Source organism: Scyliorhinus canicula, chromosome 13, assembly GCF_902713615.1.
Source record: "Scyliorhinus canicula chromosome 13, sScyCan1.1, whole genome shotgun sequence".
In the NCBI taxonomy this organism is placed as follows: domain Eukaryota; kingdom Metazoa; phylum Chordata; class Chondrichthyes; order Carcharhiniformes; family Scyliorhinidae; genus Scyliorhinus; species Scyliorhinus canicula.
Window position 1 is genome coordinate 68,540,697 of NC_052158.1, and position 20,037 is coordinate 68,560,733.

At 47.7% G+C, this 20,037-nt stretch overlaps 1 protein-coding gene across 1 annotated transcript in view; it reads right to left on the reverse strand.

Annotated features, from left to right (window-relative positions):
• Positions 1-20,037, reverse strand: part of LOC119975608 — a 147,383-nt gene that overhangs the window by 108,722 nt on the left and 18,624 nt on the right. The window contains exons 6-9 of the mRNA XM_038815396.1: positions 13,903-13,958; positions 11,575-11,747; positions 7,911-8,088; positions 2,391-2,521 (exon numbers count right to left, since the gene is read on the reverse strand). Coding sequence (XP_038671324.1) covers positions 2,391-2,521; positions 7,911-8,088; positions 11,575-11,747; positions 13,903-13,958 — 538 coding nt within the window. The remainder of the gene's footprint in view (positions 1-2,390; positions 2,522-7,910; positions 8,089-11,574; positions 11,748-13,902; positions 13,959-20,037) is intronic.

A 20,037-nucleotide genomic window follows, 5' to 3' on the forward strand; every position in this document is an offset into this window, starting at 1 on the left:
CAGACGGACGGTACTTATGGGGGTCTCCCAGGGGATCGGAGGCCCCCAGGTGCTTGCTTTCTGGGCAGAGGTGGCACCCTAGCACTGGCAAAACCACCTGGGTGCCAGCCTGCCCAAGAGGCACTGCCAAGGAGCCAGGCTGGCATTTTTCTGCACTGGGAATTGGGCTCAGGAGGGCCCTGCACAGGTGTGTGTGTGTGTGTGGGGGGGGGGGGGGGGGGGGGGGGGGGGTTTCGAGGACCCCTTTATAGGTGAGTTGGGGCTTTGGCATGGTCCGGAGGTCGCATTTTTGGAGCCAAGAGATCGGGACGCCATTTTTAATGTTTCCCGCTGAGGCCCTGAATCGAACCAAAGTCCCAGTAGGCAGCGTGGTGTTTCTCGGCGCTGCGAGCAGCAGGAAACGCCTGGCTAAATGTGCTCGTATCGGGACTCTGTTCCGATTCAGTTAGATCATGCCCCCCAAAAAGATACTTCCTTAGCTGTAAAGCAATTTGAGATAACTGCTGGTCATGAAAAGCCCTATATATTTTAATCTTTAATGTGGAGAGGATTTAACTCATTATCTAACCCATGCTGCACCCGCTCTGGAATGTTCCTCTTGGTAGCGGAAACTTTGCTCTTTATCTAACCCATGCTCTGCCTGCTCTGGGAGTGTTTGATGGGACAGTGTGCCTCACACATACCGTACCTGACCGGAGAAGTGTTTGGCTTCTCTGTATCTAGTCCATCCTACACGTGACCTGGGAATGTTTTATAAGGCAGTGTATTAAACAGTATTTGCAGCACAGAAACACAGCAGCATTAGCTGATGTTCATACTCTACACAAGCCTCCTTTCACTCTGTGCAACCCCTTCAACAGATCTGTTTACTCTTTCCCCCTCTGTTTAATCAGCCTCCCTTTTAATGTTCCTATATCGGTTACTCAACCACTCTTTGTGGTGGCAGGTTTAACATTCTAAGTGCTCTCTGGATAAATAAGTTTTTTTCTGAGTTGCTTCCTGGATTCAATAGTAGCTATCTTAAATTTATGATTCTTAGCTCTGGTCTTACTCACAAGTGAAAACATCTTCGCTGCATCCTACCTTTTCAAACTACTGCATAACCTTAAAAACCAGTCACCGCACAGTTTTCTCTTTTGTAGAGAAGCAGATGCAGTCAATTTAATTCTTCCTAATGGGTATAACTTATCAGGTGGAATGTTGCCACAAAATGGCAGCCAAGCTCATTCTGAAAACTGGCGAGTAACCCTCCAGTGACACAAACCAGTTTTCTCTCCAAATCTTGAGCCCCTATGCCGAAAATAAATTAGTGGCTGTGGTTTACGCCGTCACTCTGGTGAGGCGGGGCGGGGACACTTGGAGCTGGCAACTGGCTCCACAGTGATCGAGGTGCCCTTTTTAAAAGGCTCTACTCTCATTGCTGCAGCCAAATGGCCCACATCCCCAACACGTAGCTTTTGAGAGGTCTCCTCCCAACGCTCCCCCCCCACCCCACACGCCCCCCCCCCCCCCCCCCCCCCCCCCCCCCCCCCCCCCCCCCCCCCCCCGCCACAATCACCGGAGTCTTTCCCCCTCACCCCGACCATCATCGTGGCATCGCCCCCCCCCCACCCCACCATCGCCCTTCCCCAGTGTCAGATATCCTCCCCCCTCCCCCAACCACACGCCGATGTGCCCCGCTTCCCATGGGGGTCGCCCTTGTCACTGTCGCCAGCACATAATGGTACTGCCAGGTTGGAATTGTCAGGCAGTACCATCTGGCAGTGCTAACCTGTGCCAGGGCAATGCCCAGGCATGCCCCTCTCTCCTCCCTTCCCCCTCCCATCCCAGGGGCCATACTTGCGACTACATTCCCATGAAGGATCCCTTTGACTGCCTCACGTTGGACCAAACCTGTTGTAAACCTTGAACGATGTGACGTCACGTTGGTGAGGTTTGAAAATCTCAAGAGCGGGCAAAATTTGGTGCGGAGGAGGTGCAGTTAACAGTATTGAAATGTATTGATATTTACTAAAATAAGGTTCCTGAATCTCGTGACGCCCCCGGCGAGGGCCGATAAAAATCGGGAAATGCGATCTTGCCGGCGAGAACCACGTTCCCCGATTCTCGCGGTATATTCCCCCAGGCGGTGAGCGCGGGCTCAAAATCGCCCCCATCAGGTCTAGTATAATTCGAGTGGATATTTTCTTTCCCACTGCCTCAGTGAAGAAAGAATATACTGTACTCTGTACTTAACCAGCTTTGGAACCGAATATTTAGAGGCAGCTTTGCTCTGTAACTATTCTGCTGCACTTGAACCTGAGGTAAAATTAAATGAAAAACTGTGCCATTGATAACCTTAACCTGATGAACATGATTAAAAAGTTTTGTAACACACTGCTGTCATTTACCATGATCTGTTTGATGCAGTCCTCAGCGTTGGCACCCTCGACACAGTTTACTGCTGTCCATGTGTCACACTTCCTCCTTTCAGGATCCCCAATGGTACACCAGCGGAACGGAGTACTTGAGGTACCGGTCTCTACAACACAAGAATTTCAAAGGGTTGTTATCCTCCCATAAACTATAATTGGCAGACTGGAGCAACTTTCAATCTGCGAGCCCCTATAAAAACAGTCTGGTATTACTGCACAAAAGTCTGGTAATACTACACAAAGTAACAACCTCAAAGTTCCACACAGTGAGGAATAGGAACCTTTATTGTCTCTTGCTCTTTCAGTGTCATTGGAAAGAGAATCGGAGTTAGTAGTTCAAGTCACACACAGCTCTTCTTTAGTTCTGAAGTGGAAGAATTACTCTTATGCATTCATTAGCATTGAGAATTTGATTTGAATGGGTCATTTGGACACTGTGCTTTGAGTTTTACATTGATTTGAAGTCCTGACATCAGAAAAGTCTCTGAAGAAATTGAACCGATGCCAACTTTTTTGCTTGCTACTGCATCTAATAAGCTTTTGAATAAATAAGGAACAGATAGCCGGACACGTGGTCAGGCAACTTTAAAGGTTCTTTTGTATTAAGCTCTGCAGGGTTTGCTTATTCAGCTGTGCAATGGAATCCCATCATGAGCATTTCACAGACTTCCCAGTGTTTTAAAATAGCTCGTAATTTCTGTATATATGTGGAAACTAGGTGAGTAGGTTTGGAGGATGCATGGGCATGGAGAATGTGAACAGTTAGAGGATTTATAGAGTTTTGGGAGTTGAGGGTGGTGAGGAAGATAAAAAACCATGTGGGAAACTGGGCTAAATCTCAACAAACAGAGGCTGGCTTTCTAACCTGCCTTTCTCAGCTTCTGCCTGCCTCTGTTGCCTCCTCAGGCTTGCTTCAGGAAGTGGCTATCATGACTTCAGCTCCATCCCAGTTCTGGAAGTTGAAAATTCCATGTTTCAGAAGTCAGGATGAGGATGTCAAGAAATCACCCAATTTGTAATTCCTGCCCTGAGGGCTTTCTGCGTATTTTGTGCACAATCAACTAACAATGGTACATTGGGTAATAGTGAAGTCATATTACAATGGCTTTACATACAATCCACTGCGATTTGCAGTATGTAAGCAGAATGCTACAAAAACATATGGTGCAATATTCACAGCTAATGCGTAGGTTTACGTTGTATGTGGGAGAGAGAATAGGCGGGGTCATGTAATAAGCAGGATAGCGACTAGAATGGGACTCAACTGCAATCTATTTCAGACAGGATAACACATCTTCCTTTTTAGTTCCTTTAGACTATCCACACCCTTGTAGTCAGACAGGATGGTGCCTGAACTGCTTATAGCTCCTGGCAGTGGTGTAGCTTGAGATTAGCATGTGACTGAAGAAAAGGCATACTCCCAGCCATCTCACTCCAGGGAATGGGGTACAATTTGAACAGCACAAGGACAGTAAAGACTCTGAATATAAACTGCGGACAGGTTTCTGTCAGGCATACATAAGGATAATTGAAGATTACATTTTGACAAAAAAGTAAAAAGTTACCACTTGGAAAATCACGAAAACACAGAAGCAAGCAAAAGACTGAAAATCATGCTGAATGATAATGAACAATTATTTTCACAGTTTGTAGCTACCACCTTCATGGATCTCATAATCAGACAGATGTGTTTGAAATTAATTCTGAGCAAAATTTTTTAAACATTGGGGAGCGATTTTCCCACCACGTTGCCCCCGGGGCTAATCTGGGCTCGCCAGGAGCATAGCGAGAGAGTTCCAAATCTGATTTTGCACATGCGCAAAGCCACGGGCGCTGTGGGTCACCCAACCCACGGTGCCCGGTGCAATCTGGATCATGCCCTCACTGGGCGTGATCTAGATAATCATATTTAAATGAGCCATTAGGCAGTGCCAGGGTGCCTGGTGCTAGGTTGGCACTGCCAAGGGTCGGAGCACATGGAGAGCCATGCCCATAAAAGGAGGGTGAGGGGGGGGGGACGAGTGAAGGAGGGGTATAAAGGTACTTGATAAAGATTGAGAGGTGAAGGGAGTGTCCTGAAAGGGGGGGTACTGAAAGGGGGGGATGGGAGTACCTGAAAGGGGGAGAGGTCCTCAGTGATACCATAACAGGGTGCTATCATTTGGGGGTGGGGTTAATGCCCATGTCTGCCCATGGATGGGGAGGGGAGGGGGAAGGGACCTTCAAGCTCACAGAGACGGAAACCCTTTCAAAATGGCCCAACCTCTGAGGAGCTGGTCTCACCGGTGTGTCCAGCTCCCCACTGCTGAAAAGAATTCGAAGAGTGGGTTAGACTGGGGAGAAACTCCCCAAACCCCAGAAAACGATTAAGTGTGGGTGAATCTAGGTCTGGATCCCACCCAAAAAGCTGAGGGGAAAACACCCCGCCAAACCTGCCCAAAATGACACCTGGGGCAGGGTGTTTCAGCCGTGCCTGCTGCAAGAATTGTCACGGACGGGAAAGGAACCATTTAAAGGTATGTTGACCTCAGGCGAGAATTTCCGGTCTCAGACGGGCACAGCAGAAAAAGAACGCCCTCTGTCATTTTTTGGGTGAATCGTGCCCAATATTTATGATTTTGGCCTAGCCACTCATCAGCCACGAGGACAAAGGATTAATAATTGTTGGAATTTATTTTAAGGCGAACAGTTCACTGCGTAATTGTCTTTTTGGTTCTATCAGTGTGATCATTGTGTCAGTACTCGAACGCCGTTGCAATTCATCTAACCAGGAATGAAAGACTGTTTTTTACATTATACAGAATAGGAAGATGGTGGTGTAGTGGTACTGTCACTAGATAAGTAATCTTGTGAACATGAGTTCAGATCCTACTTTGGCAGCTGGAGGACGTTAAAACATTCAATTAATTTGGGGCAGCACGGTGGCACAATGGTTAGCACTGTTGTGTCACGATGCCAGGAACCTGGGTTCATTTCCGGCCTTGGGTGACTGTCTCTGTGCAGTTTGCACTTTCTCCCCGTGGGTGAGTTGGGTTCCTCCGGGTGCTCCGCTTTCTGGGATTAGGGTGGGGACGTGGTTGACTAGGTAGGGCGCTCTTTTGGAGGGTGGTGCAGATGCAATGGGCCGAATGGCCTCCTTCTGCACTGTAGGGATTCTATGATTCCATGATTGTCTTCATGGCAGTGCCCATGGAGTTTCCTTGAAAAATTAAACTCCCGTGAAATATGTGCACTGAATGTCTTGCACAATTATCACATTGCTACTTCTATTCTGAAGTCGAATTCAAACGCAGAGGGCGCGATTCTCCCAAAACGGGAGAAATCGTAAAGCTGCCGTAAAACCCGGGTGGGTTTTACGGCAGCGCGCCCCTTCCCGACCGGGGACCGATTCTGGTCCCCGGTCGGGGCTAGCAGCCCGACGCCGTAGGCTCCGGCAAGACGGGCTTAACGAAAATCGTTAAGCCCGCTTGCCGGAGTTAGCGCCGGCTGACGCGTCATATGACGTCAGCCGCGCATGCGCAGTTTGGAAGACTCCAACCCGCGCATGCGCGGGTGACGTCATCGCGTTTTTGCGCGAAACCCGCGCATGCGCGGGCCGGGTTGCCCCTCAGCCACCCCGCGAATGGACACTGCGGGGCGGCGGAAGGACAAGTAGTGCGCGGGCATCGGGCCCGCTGCCCGCGATCGGTGCCCACCAATCGCGGGCCCATGGCACCCTTGGCACGGCCGTGGTACGGCCGTGCCAATCGGTGCCATGGTTATTAATAGCGAGTTTGTGACGCCGGTTTTACGAACGGCAAGACCAGGTGTGTTTGCCGTTCGTAAAAACGGCGGAAAGGGCTGGGACTTCGGCCCATCTAACAGCTGAGAATCGCTGCCGGCCGTAAAAAAACGGCGGCAGCGATTCGGGTCGGGACTTCGGCGGGGGGGGTGGGGGGGAGAATAGCGGGTGGGCGGCAAAAATGTCGGGAAGGCCCTCCCGCTATTCTCCCACCCGTCGTGGGGGGCGGAGAATTTCGCCCAGAGTATTTTTCTGTGCTTTCACATACAGACCAGACCAGTAAGGACGATGGATTTCCTCCCTAAAGAGCATTAGTGAACTACATGGGTTTTTAGGACATTCGACAATGGTTTCATGTAGCGGGATTCTCCGACCCCCTGCCGGGTCAGAAAATCGCCCGGGGCCAGCGTCAACCCCCCGCCCCCCGCCCCCCTTGCGTGTCCCGAATTTACCGCCACCCGGGAATCGCCAGGGGCGGGAATCGCGCCGAGCCAGTCGGCGGGCCCCCAGCGGCGATTCTCCAGCCGGCGATGGGCCCAAGTCCTGCCGCTGACAAGCCTCTCCTGCCGGCGTGGATTAAACCACCTCTGGTACCGGCGGGATTGGCGGCGCCACTCCAACACGCCAGGACCCCCCGCCCCGCCGGGTAGAGGAGAATCCCGCCCATGGTCTTCATTGAAACTTTAATTCCAGATTTTTACTGAATTCAAATTTCACCATCTGCCATGATGAGATTTGAACCCGGGTCCCCAGAGCATCATTCTGGTTTTCTGGATTACTATCCCAGCGACAATATCACTGCTCCACTGCCTTTCCTATAGCACAGAAAGAGACCATGAAGTCTGTGCTAGCTGAACAAGAGCTATCCAGTCCAATCCCAATTTCCAGCTCTTGCTCCATAGCCCAGCTGTAGGTTACAATACCTCAAGCGCATATCCAAGTAGTTCTTTTTTTAAATACAGTGAGGGATTTGGCCTCCACTACCCTTTTAGACAATGAGTTCCAATCACCAATCCCTGGATCAAAACATTTCTCCTCAACTCCCCTTTAATGCTGATGCCAACAGTTTTAAATCTAGCCTCCATGAATTCAACTAGGAGTTAACACCCCATAAATCCACATGGCCACATCAGTCAATGTGGCCTAGGATCATGCCTCGAGTCCAATCCACTTTTGATTGGTGTTAGGTAACAAAGAAGTAGCCATAGTGCTTCAGTTTTAGATTCCACCCCTTGTTTGGGCTGGGCCTCATGGGCTGGATTCTCCTTTGGCGGCATCCTCCACTTCGCCGCCTGTGGATTTCCCGGCGGCATGGGGGTGCCCACAATGGGAAACCCCATTGGCCGACTGCTGGGACGGAGGATCCTGCTGCCGGCGGGGCCCACCGCACACCAGAAACTGTGTGCGGCGGGACGGAGAATGACACCACTTATCTTTGGGGGTGACAGATTAATTGGTGGAAAAGCGTCCCCATTAATAGATTGTGCTCACAAAGTTTAGTCACAGTCAAAGGTCATTTGAGGCTGAGATTTGATCTCAGGTTCTCTGAATAGGCATCCAGCAGTCCTCTACTAGATTAGAGAGCTGCCCAGCTTCCTCAGCTAAAACTATCACATAACAAATCCTGGAATGGGATGGAACCAAGAGGAAAAAGGGTGATGCTAGTCTAAACAAGTTATCAGTTACTCTTAATTCTCACCAGTTACCATTCCTACCTTTGCGAATATATTTTAGAGCATTTGCGTAGTTAGTGCCAAGGTACAGAAGGTAATCAGTTCCTTTGGGAAGGTGAATCAGCTCTTCTGTTGCGTCTTTAAACATCAAATCCTTTCGTTGATATTTTGCTGAACTGAAGAGTTTAAATTGCCCTTGAGTGTGTGGTCCAAATCTTTTCTGTAAAACATGATATGAGGAGAACACAAATCCTCGTTAATCTCAACTATTGGAGTCATAGAGTCAGAGTTTTTACAGCACAGAAAGAGGCCCTTCGGCCTGAACAATATCTATTCCAATCCCATTTTCCCGCACTTGGTCAGCAACCTTGTATGTTGTTGTGTTTCAAGTGTTCATCTAAATGGTTCTTAAATGTTGTGAGGGTTCCTGCCTCTACCACCCTTCCAGGCAGTGTGATGCGCAGCACTCTCTTGCTGAAAACGTTTTTCCTAAAATCTCCTCTAAATGTTCTGCCCCTTACCTTAAAACTATACACTGTGGTTATTGACCTGTCTACCCTATCTATTAGCACAGTGGGCTAAACAGCTGGCTTGTAATGCAGAACACTGCCAGCAGCGCGGGTTCAATCCCCGTACCTGACTGCCCAAACAGGCGCCGGAATGTGGCGACTAGGGGCTTTTCACAGTAACTTCATTGAAGCCTACGTGTGACAATAAGCGATTATTATTGTTATTAGGTTCCCCCCTTCAGCCTCCCTTGCTCTAAGGAAAACAACCCCAACCTGTCCAGCCTCTCTTCATAGCTGAAACACTGCAACCCAGGCAACACCCATTAAACTAACCGGTGTACCAGCAATTCACTACAAGACGATGAGAACAAGTGAACATAGGCTTCTTTATCATCGAACTTGCCTGTCTGTGACTGCTGTAACAATGAGCGCCTCCCACAGGCGGCAGGTCTATATATCGCCCAGGGGGGCAGAGCCGGAGGCGGAGCCCACCAGGGTTCCAGTACAATACATGGAAGGAGATCATATTACCATTCCCTGGCCATAGGCCACAGTACTATACAGACAACTTATATTATGGTGAATACATTCACTACACTAACCATTTTCAAATTTAAGACTATCAATTATCATTCAAGTTAACACATTGGCTGGAATATCTGAACACAACCTCGGCCATCAACAAGTGGCTGGAATATTTCACCCTGCCACATTTTCAATGTTATCATTTGATACCAGCATGTCCAGGTGCCTGGTTCGATCTCCATTAAGACTGTGCTACAAACTTGGTCTGCAACATACTCCGAGCAAAGCACACAACACTGACTCATGTTTGGTGTCGGACAACATTTTCGCAAGCCAAAACCTACTACCGCAATAACAGATTTTAGGAAACTGTTTGAGGCTCAAAAAGAAAGTTAGTTGATCTGGGCCTAATGCCGCAAGTTCACTATGGATTAATTCTAATGCGTTGTTATTTCCAGTCATGTTAGCAAATAGCTTTCAAAAATCTTTAAGTAATTGCCATTCAGAATCATGCCAGTGTATTTTGTTACAGTGTAATATCAGCAGAATTACTTTGACCAGAGAGGGTGAGCCTTATCTTATCAAATCTGGGTTCTGATCCAGCTCACACTAAGGAGATGAAAATCTCCTCTCTAAACTCCAAGTTGGGGCTATATAAATTGAGCATGAACACACAAACATATGAATTAGGAGCAAGAGTAGGCCATTCGGCCCCTCATGCCTGCCCCATGATTCAATAAGATCATGGCTGATCTGATTGTAACCTCAACTCCACATTCCAGCCGACCCCAGTAACCTTTCACCTCCTTGCTTATCAAGAATCCAGCTACCCAGGGCGGCACGGTGGGGCAGTGGTTAGCACTACTGCTTCACAGCACCGAAGGTCCCGGGTTCGATCCCAGCCCCGGGTCACTGTCCACGTGGAGTTTGCACATTGTCCACGTGTCTGCATTGGTCTCACCCCCACAACCCAAAGATGTGCAGGGTAGATGGATTGGCCAGGCTAAATTGCCCCTTAATTGAAAAAAAATGAATTGGATACTTAAAATTGATTTTTTTTAAATAATTTATCGACCTCTGCCTGAAAAGTATTCAAAGACTCTGCTTCCACTGCCTTCTGAGGAAGAGAGTTCCAGAGACTCACCACCGTCTGAGAGAAAAGGTTTTTCTCATATCTGTCTTAAATGAGAGACCCCTTATTTTTAAACAGCGCCCACCTATTTTCCACCACAAGGTGAAACATCCTCTCCACAGCTACCCTGTCAAGACTCCTCAGGATCTTGTACATTTCAATTAACTCTCTTACTCTCCCAAATACACCTCTTACTCTCCCAAACCAGTGAATACAAGACTAGATTGTCCAACCTTTCCTCATAAGAAAGCCCACCTATTCCAGGTTTTAGTGTAATGAACCTTCTCTGAATTGCTTTCAACACATTTGCATCCTTCCTTAAATAAGGAGGCCAACACCGAACACAGTACACCAGATGTGGCCTCGCTCAGTGGGCTAGACAACTGGTTTGTAATGCAGAACAAGGCCAGCAGTGCGGGTTCAATTCCCATACCAGCTTACCCGAACAGGCGCCGGAATGTGGCGACTAGGGACTTTTCACAGTAACTTCATACTTGTGACAATAAAAGATTATTATTATTATTAACTGAAGCACAACATCCCTACTTTTGTTTTCAATTCCCCTTGCAATAAATGATAATATTCTATTAGCGTTCCTAATTATTTGCTGCACCTGCATATTAGCCTTTTGCAATTCATGCACTGGGACACCCAGATCCCTCTGCACCTCAGTGCTCCGCAATCTCTCCCAATTAAGAGAACATGCTTCTTTTTATTTTTCCTGCCAAAATGGACAATATCACATTTTCTCACATTATACTCCATTGCCAGATCTTTTCCCACTCACTTAACCTATCCATCTCTCTTTGTAACCTCTTTATTTACTCTTCACAACTTATTTTTGTACCTATCTTTGCACCTTCAGCAAATTTAGCATGGGCATTTACAAACCAGTCCTTGGTGGATGGGTGTTCTGAACATGAATTGCCCTACCTTACAAATAGCAATGCCAACAAGTGATGATCGGCAAGATGTATTTTTCTCCTGTCCTTAAAAATAATCTCACAGAAATAACCACAAGTTGCAAAGATAGTTTCATGGGCAAGAATCAAATACATACTCTCAGTATTTGTGAATTTTAGGTTGTATTTGATCTCAGCGAGTATGCATAGAAAAACAACAGATGAGTAAATGTGAGTTGGCCCATTAAGGCCGCTCCATATTTTCATGGTGCAGTGGAACATCATTACATCCACTGTTTGCTACATAGCCTGGGAGAGGTGAAAAAAGTAGGGGAGAAAGTAATGGGAAATTCAGGGGTAAAAACCAACCTCTAAAGAGGCCAGTGACCATGAGGAAAGTTACCCAAAGCCCCTTTTGCCAAAGGATGTTTTGTTGTCTATAATTAGAAACTCATCCAACTCCCTGGTCAACGTATATCCCAGCAGCACCGGTGACCGATTATCTAATTAATGATCCAATTGATGTTTCCCAGATCTTGACATGAACAAACTGGCAACCGTGTTTGTAAAATTTCTTAACAAGGAATGTTTGGTGTTGACATTGAGCAAAAAGTTCCTTTCTGCAGATTCCGGCGTACCTGAGCTAATGAAAGGAATCTCCAAATTGCCTCATTCTTGACATCTTCCACATCTCCGCTTCTCACCACCACCGCATGAGCTGGCACTTTTGCCCAGTGACAGTCCTTGTAATTATTGACTGGCTGTGTAGTACCATCTAGGCACAGGAGCTTATAGTTTTGCCTCTCAGCAGCTGGGAACAACAATCCATAGAGATACATTATCAGACAAGTGTGTGCACTCCTCTCAATCCTTGTCTTAGTCCCAATCATGGCAAGACAAGTGTATATCAGGATTTGATAAACATAAATGCATAATGTAAATTTATCAGTAGAATAATGGCACAATGATTGCAGGTTCAACAAAGGGAAAGTCTATCAGAAACCCAAAAAGTTATATTGTGTGTGCAGGCACAGAGCTGATATGGTAGATTTTCATCTTCATTGGAAGGCAGTGGGGTCAGCCACCATTCCCCCCCCCCCCCCCCCCCCCCCCCCCCTCTCAACATGTTATGGGAACCCAGGGTATGTATAATGATTTCCAACCCAGAAATCTGTGCGGGGGCCCTGAAATAACTTGCAGACCAAGCCAGGAGATATGGGTTAAGATAAAGTTTATTCCTGTTTATTTGTAAACCCGTGTGCTGACAGAGTTGTATATATTTCCAATCCACTCTGCAGAGACGGTCAAACAATTATGCTTGTTTGTACGCCAAGGAGGGATGATTTTGTGACCTTGCTGGCATTTTCCCACCTTGTTGTTTGAGGAGGCCAACATCTCAATGGAAAGGATCTGCCTACAGCTGGGAGGAGCCATCGGAATGCGAAGGTTATCAGAGCTGGAGTCTCGAGCCCTATTGACAGCTTTGCGAGCATGAAGAGTCAAAGTTGCAACCGATACTGATCCAGCATAAGGATTTCCCCTCCATCCCCTGGGGTCTACTAGCCTAAACCTTATTTATGTCTTCACTGTGGTTCTGGCCAGCAAGAGCACTATCATATTGGGGTACCCTCACAGGGCTTGACCTGTCTCGGCATCTCGATCACTCCTGGGAGAATATATGACGCCAGAGCTAATTGAGAAGCTGCCTCTTGGAAGATTGCTGCGCCTGTCTCATAACTGGCAAGTGCGGGCTTGGCATTCCTATCTGTTGCCACCATCGGGTCCCAAAACCTGCAGAAACATCCAGCCCCTTGGCGTTTAATAAGAAATCTATTTCTTCAATTGTTCTTAGGTCTTTAACTCACACGCACTCATATGTTTGCAAAGTGACGCAGGGGGCGGGGAAAAGAGTGAGGAAGCCGCAAGCCCAGAGGCGCCTTGCCTCATCGGATTGTTCGGCAAAGAGTCATAAAATAAATGAAGGGGCGGGTCCCATGAAATCACGCTGGTGGGACGGGGGTCTGATTGAGCTTGCCCCGCCAGCAACTTTGATTTTAAAATATTGGCTCCCAATACAAGAAGTCTTCCCCCCACCCATCAGCTTCCCCCACACTACAGAACTCCAACCAACAGAACCACCCCCAGCCCCTCCACACAGAACATCCAGGGGTCAGTGCTTGAGCATGATTCTCACTGAGCACTCACCTTAACTCTTCTGGTGGGTTCTACCTGCCAAGTGCACGTTGTGGGAGACCTGTCGTGATTCACATCGGCATGCCCTTGTGTTGATGCTCTAATTGGGGGGGGGGGGGGGAGACTATCAGGTGTAAATGGGAACCTCAATGTTATTTTTCAAAGTTATTTTTTAAAAACCCAAATGAGAAAGGCTACTAGATGTTATTGAAAAAATATCAAGCCCAAGCTTTCGAGAAAGACTGAAGACTTCCAATAAAAAGTTCAACGCACAGAGGAAAGCACATGATTACTTTATTCATGGAATTGTTTGTTATACGTTTGGGAAATGAATACCATTTTATATTTTAGAAAAACAATTGTTTCAACCCTCATTTTGGACATTAGAAATTTCATGTACTGAGGAAAGATGGCAGCTCATATTTTTCAGATGACAAACTTTCAGAGAGCATTTTAAGAAATGCGTGGACAGATTATACAATTACAGTGTGATGGGGTTAGATTGGCACCACTCATGGTAAATGAAAAACACTTATTGTCACAAGTAGGCTTCAAAATGACGTTACTGTGAAAAGCCCCTAGTCGCCACATTCCAGCGCCTGTTCGGGGAGGCGGGTACGGGAATTGAACCCACGCTGCTGGCCTTGCTCTGCATTACAAACCAGCTGTTTAACCCACTGTGCTATTAAGCGTCTCTTTTCTGGCCAAAGTTTACTCAAAGGTGTGCAGTAAGGTTTTATTGAGTTACAAATTGATTGCACACATTCACCTACCTGGCACAGTGGTGTGTTTCACAAAGGCCACTTCTCCAGCATCATCCTTCAAACATCTAGACAAAAAAAAATCATACCAGTTAATTCACCATACAGTGTCAAGGTCGTACCCTAATGGAAACTGCCATGGGGGCTTTGTGACCTGGTAAACCCTTTAAAGGAGCCTTCAGAAGGTTTGGACATAGAACAATATGCAATCAGGACATACCGAATGCTACACATTTTAGATTTACTTCCAAAGAAATAGCACAATAAAAAGAAATATGATTTCAAAAATTAACACTCCGACTGATTCTCTACACCGTCGGACCCAAGCACCATCAACAAATCTTCTTTGTACCGTCAATAAACTTTTTTAAACCATTGGTGCTGCAAACTAACACAGTGCACTATAAGCAATGAATATAGAACATACAGTACAGAAGGAGGCCATTTGGCCCATCGGGTCTGCACCGACCCACTTAAGCCTCACTCCCATCCTATCCCCATAACCCAATAACCCCTCCTAGCATTTTTTGGACTAAGGGCAATTTATCATGGCCAATCCACCTCACCTGCACGTCTTTGGGCTGTGGGAGGAACCCGGAGCACCCAGAGGACACCCATGAAGAACATGCAGACTCCACGTAGACAGTGACCCAGCAGGGAATCGAACCTGGGAGCCTGGCGCTGTGAAGCCACAGTGCTAGCCACTTGTGCTACCATGCTGCCCACAATGCTTCCTCCCTTGTTCAATCCTGACGCAACATAAGCAAATCCATGTCTAAATCATACAGTCACTGCAGCATAGAAATCCCACGTCCGCTATCAAATCGGCCAACATTCCTGAGGGTGGGACTTCCTCCCCAGTGAGGGAGAGAGAATTCCCAATATTGCAGTGCACTACGGCTATGGAGCGGGCTGGCATGGAGTGGGTGGGCTCCACGCTGGCCTTGCTTCTGTGGACCGGGAAGGGGGAACAATCCATTAAAGACACCCTCATCCCACCCCTTGGTAATATTCCACCCATTGTCTCAAGTCACATATTGGGCAACAATTCTTTATTACCATTTATTTTTATTTTTTATTCAAAGCACTAAACAATTGTGATGCAGAAAGGCCCTTGTCGCGGGCACAAGACCTATAAAGAGCGAATGAGCTCCCCGGTAACTCACAGTTACTGAAGTTTAGATCCATTTGTAGAAAATAGAAAATATTAATAAATAATGTAAGATGGAATAAGCTTACACATTTTGATGTTTCTCAAAGTCTTTGTGATAGCATCTACAAAAATGTCCCATTAAAAAAGCAATATCCCAATGTATTCCCACAATAATGATTGGCAAATGAACAGGACATTTTGGGGAATTGTCAATCCTAACATGATTCTGTTTTAAGAACATAAGAAAAAGGAGCATGAGTGGGCCATTCAGCCCTTCGAGCCCCTTCCACCAATCGATCAAAGTCATTTTCCTATACTAACACTTTACCATCGTATTTTTAAAATGTAGAAATCCATCGATCCCAGTCTTGAACAAACTCAACCATAGTCCTCTGGGGTACAGAATTCCAATTTAATTTTGCTCCCTATTCAGTTTGCATCTCAAAACTTATTTTAGGCTGCCTCTCTATTTATAAATGTTGAAAGAGTTATCAGACACCAGCTGGATTAAGAGCAACTCTCACTTTCTCTGACTGCCACTGGCGGAATTACCCCCCCAAAAATGACTCGAGTGTCATGTTGGGCGGGAAAAGCTGTGTTCTGGCGTGATCCTTATCACAATCTTCCCACACAGTAATTTTTTTGCACCCAGGGTGAATTGTGCTGAAAATGTGATGTTGGGGCTTGAAGATACCAGTAAAGCTAGACCCTCAAAGATCCCCGATCTCAGAATAACCCGACAGCCCCCACCCTTCTTGCCAGCAAAGACCTCACACTTCTCGGCAACAAAGGCCTGGCCCTAGTCACCAGCAAAGACCCCCCCCCAAGTAAGTGAGACCCCGCCATGGAATTGCCAAAGGTCCCCCCTCCCGTTTAGCCACCTCAGCCTCCCTTCAGGCCCTGCCCCTTGGCAGTGCCAACCTATCAGTGCCAACCAGTGCCATGGCACTGTCCAGTCATGTTCCTGCCCAACTGGAGGCTACCAAGACCTCCAAGCCCCCCCCCCCCCCCCCCCCCCCCCCCCCCCCCCCCCCCCCCCCCCCCCCCCCCCCCCCCGATGTGGCTATCACCTCTATCCAGAGAATTCAAAAGTGGTTGTGAGGAACCCTTGCACTTTAATGTCTAAGTAGTGCCAACTGCTTCTATGGTATTCAGGCATCAAAGGTTTTTAAATATCCAATCTAAAAAAAATTGCTATGAGACAGAGCACTTGCTCTTTCTAAAATACACTTCAGCGTAGCAAAAAGTCCACTACAGAAAAATGCAGTCAGGCAAAACACCTGCTCAAAAGAGGAAGCACTTCAGAGTTAATGGACTATGAAGTGCTATAAAAACAAACAAAGCTAATCCGCCTTTGAGATAGCCCACAGTGTCAATTGTAAAAGTTAATGGGGTGTGAAATTCAATGTATACAACCAAGCACAAAGGAATATAACAGGCAAACTACAACAGTGAAACCACAGAGTCTATTGAAACTTCAAGGGGAGTGGAATATTTCTCCCAAAAATAAGCTGCAGAGTGGCTCTGTCCTGTAAGAGGACTTTAGGACCAATAGGTTGCAGCTGTGCTTTGCGCTGTTATGGGGTGTTAAATATGAAAGAAAGAAGGTGTCAAGGCTTCCCAGACCCAAAGCAACCCTATCCCAGGGGAGACCCCGACCTGGCCCCTCCAGCCCACCCCGAGCCTCCAAAAGCCCAGCTCCCTTGAATGACGTCCCCACCCCACTCTTCACGGCATCTGGCCAGTGGCTGCCGTGCCCTTGTGCTTCCCGGGGGCCAGTGGAGAGGGGTACTCATCTCTTTCCTACCCCTCTGAGTCCATCGTACCTGGTCCATGCTTATAAGGACACATAGTGATTCGCATCTGACTGACATCCCGCTATTGAATGGGAAGATTCCATGAGGCAAGAAAATCTGACCTTAATCTCGTTAATAAGATTGAAATTCATTCAAAATCATTTAAATATGTTTCTCACCCTTTCTGGATGAGATTTGGTTCCGGCCAATGGGAAGGGCCCAGGAAGATCACAAATTGTTTTCCTGTTTTTGGCCTCAGGCCAAACGTTCCTGACATAGCAGGATTTGTGCCGGGTGCAATGCGGCTGAAAAGTCGCCCCCACCACCTCTGTGCATTTACAAGAACTGCTCCCCCTAGTGTTGCAGCGCAAATAAGCCCAACCACAAAACACCATCCTCCACTTTGCTCCGCCACTCTGTCCACAATCCCAACACCAATTGAGAAGAACAGTGGGCAGCACGGTAGCATAGTGGTTAGCACAAATGTTTCACAGCTCCAGGGTCCCAGGTTCGATTCCCGGCTTGGGTCACTGTCTGTGTGGAGTCTGCACGTTCTCCCCGTGTGTGCGTGGGTTTCCTCCGGGTGCTCCGGTTTCCTCCCACAGTCCAAAGATGTGCAGGTTAGGTGGATTGGCCATGCTAAATTGCCCTTAGGGTCCAAATTGCCCTTAGTGTTAGGTGGGGTTACTGGGTTATGGGGATAGGGTGGAGGTATGGGCTTGGGTAGGGTGCTCTTTCCAAGAGCCGGTGCAGACTCGATGGGCTGAATGGCCTCCTTCTGCACTGTAAATTCTATGAAATCTATGAACACACAGGAAATGGTGTGTTTTTGTTCCACTCCAGAGATTTCAGTACATACTCTAATATCGCCACAGTCCTAGAGGACCATAAGCTGCTCTTCCCTTTGGGAGCTGACTGTGGTGACTTAACCTGAGGGTCACCACATCTCAGGCACTGGACAAGGCTGAGAAGGGTAGGGGGAGGGGGGAGGGGGGGGGGGGGGGGGGGGGGGCTTCATGAATAAACATGACACAGTAAATACTGACTGAGACATTAAGGTGCCATTTTTCTCTTCGGGTGGCCATCGAAGATCCTGAGCTATTCTGAAAGAGCAAGAGAGTACCCCACAGTTCCGGCCTAAATTTAGCTCACGCCATCATCAATAAAATAGATTGTCAATTCATTTGTGGGAACTTGCCCTAACTTTATAACTGGGTTTTTCAGATATACAGCCATCAAGATGGGGCTTGTTTCGCACAGTGGGCTAAATAGCTGGCTTGCAATGCAGAACAACGTCAGCAGTACAGGTTCAATTCCTGTACTGGTCTCCCCAAACAGGTGCCGGAATGTGCGACTAGGGGCTTCTCACAGAAACTTCATTGAAGCCTACTTGTGACAATAAGCGATTATTATTATATTAAGATGACGGTTGTTTCAAAATATTCTCAGTGTGGATGGGGAGTTGGTACTCCCAGTAAAGTGGAATGCTGAAGTGGCCTGGTTTGGCTGCATCGGGACAGGGAGATTTTGGGTTGCACTACCTCTGTACGGGAACAGGTAGGGCCAGCAAAAAGCAGGTAGTCTCCTTTGTCTAGAGATTTTTGTTAGCGTTGAGACGGCAGGATAAGAAGGATTTCTGAATGTCTACCAAAGGACCAGACTACCCAGAATCAGAGAGTTTCTTAAAACTGCGTATTTCCCTCATTTCTATTCCCCAGTACACCATCGATGCCTGATACAGCAGACAGTCTGAAGGACACAGTCATATCACCGAGTTAGATATAGTTATCAGGGGCCGGATTCTCTCAGCCCGGGACTGGGCCCGAGAATCCCCGCGGCCGGCGCAAATCACGCCACGCTGCCCTGACGCTGGCACGCGATTCTCCACAGAGCGGAGAATCAGTGCCATTGGCGCCGGAGTGGTTGGCGCGACGTCGGTCGGGGGCCACTCTACATGGCCGGCCCGCCAATTCTCGGCCCAGGAGGGCCGAGCGGCCGTCATAAAAAGGACAAGTCCCGCCGGCGCTGTCCACAACTGCTCTCAACCGGCGGGAACTCACCGTGGAAGGGTTGAGGGCAGCCTGTGCGGGGGGAGGGGAGCTCCGACCCCGGGCGGGGGGGGGCCTCCGATGTGGCCTGGCCTCTCTGGCTGGGGGCCTCCTTTCTTCCGCGTCGGCCCCTGTAGTCCTGCGCCATTTTGCGTCAGGGCTGACGTGTTGAAGGGAGGCACTGCGCATGCGCGCGTTGGTGCCAGTGCTACTGCGTGTGCGTGGATCCTGTGGCGCCCAGTTGACTCTCCAGTGCCATGCTGGCCCCATGCTGGGCGCCGGCCCAACTGCGCATGCGCGGGACCCAAGCTGCCGGGCCTCTGACCCCACGCTGAGGCCCCGCCCCCGTAAATCGCGCAACGCCCCTGCTAGCCCCATGGAAGGTGGAGAATAGGGGTCTGGGAACGGGAGTAAAACACTCCGGTTGTTACTCAGGCGTCGGCACTTAGACTCCCGTTGGGAGAATCCCGCCCAATACTCCAGGTGAGTTGAACTGAATTGACGATTCTTCAAACATACCTTGGCTGTGAAACAAGTTGGGACATTCTGAAGTCATGAATGGTGCTTTACAATTTCAAATACTTACTCTTCTCCACTTGGTTCAGGAGCACCTTGAAATACAAGCTGAATAGTCTTTCACTTATTTCTAAAGCCCTCTGAAATAATTTAAAATACAGATGGAGGGTGAGAAGGTAAAATCAAACACGAGTGTTTTGTGCTTAAACAAAGGAGATTACAATGGGATGAGAGAAGAGCTAGCTAAGGTAGACTGGGAGCAAAGACTTTATGGTGAAACATTTGAAGAACAGTGAAGAACCTTCCAAGCAATTTTTCACAGTGCTCAGCAAAGGTTTATACCAACAAAAAGGAAGGACGGTAGAAAGAGGGAAAATCGACCGTATATATCTGAGGAAATAAGGGAGATTATCAAATTCAGGGAAAAAGCATACAAAGTGGCAAAGATTAGTGGGAGACTAGAACACTGGGAAATCTTTAGGGAGCAACAGAAAGCTACTGAAAAAGCTATAAAGAAGAGTAAGATAGATTATGAGAGTAAACTTGCTCAGAATATAAAAACAGATAGTAAAAGTTTCTACAAATATAAACAAAAAAGAGTGGCTCAGGTAAATATTGGTCCTTTAGAGGATTA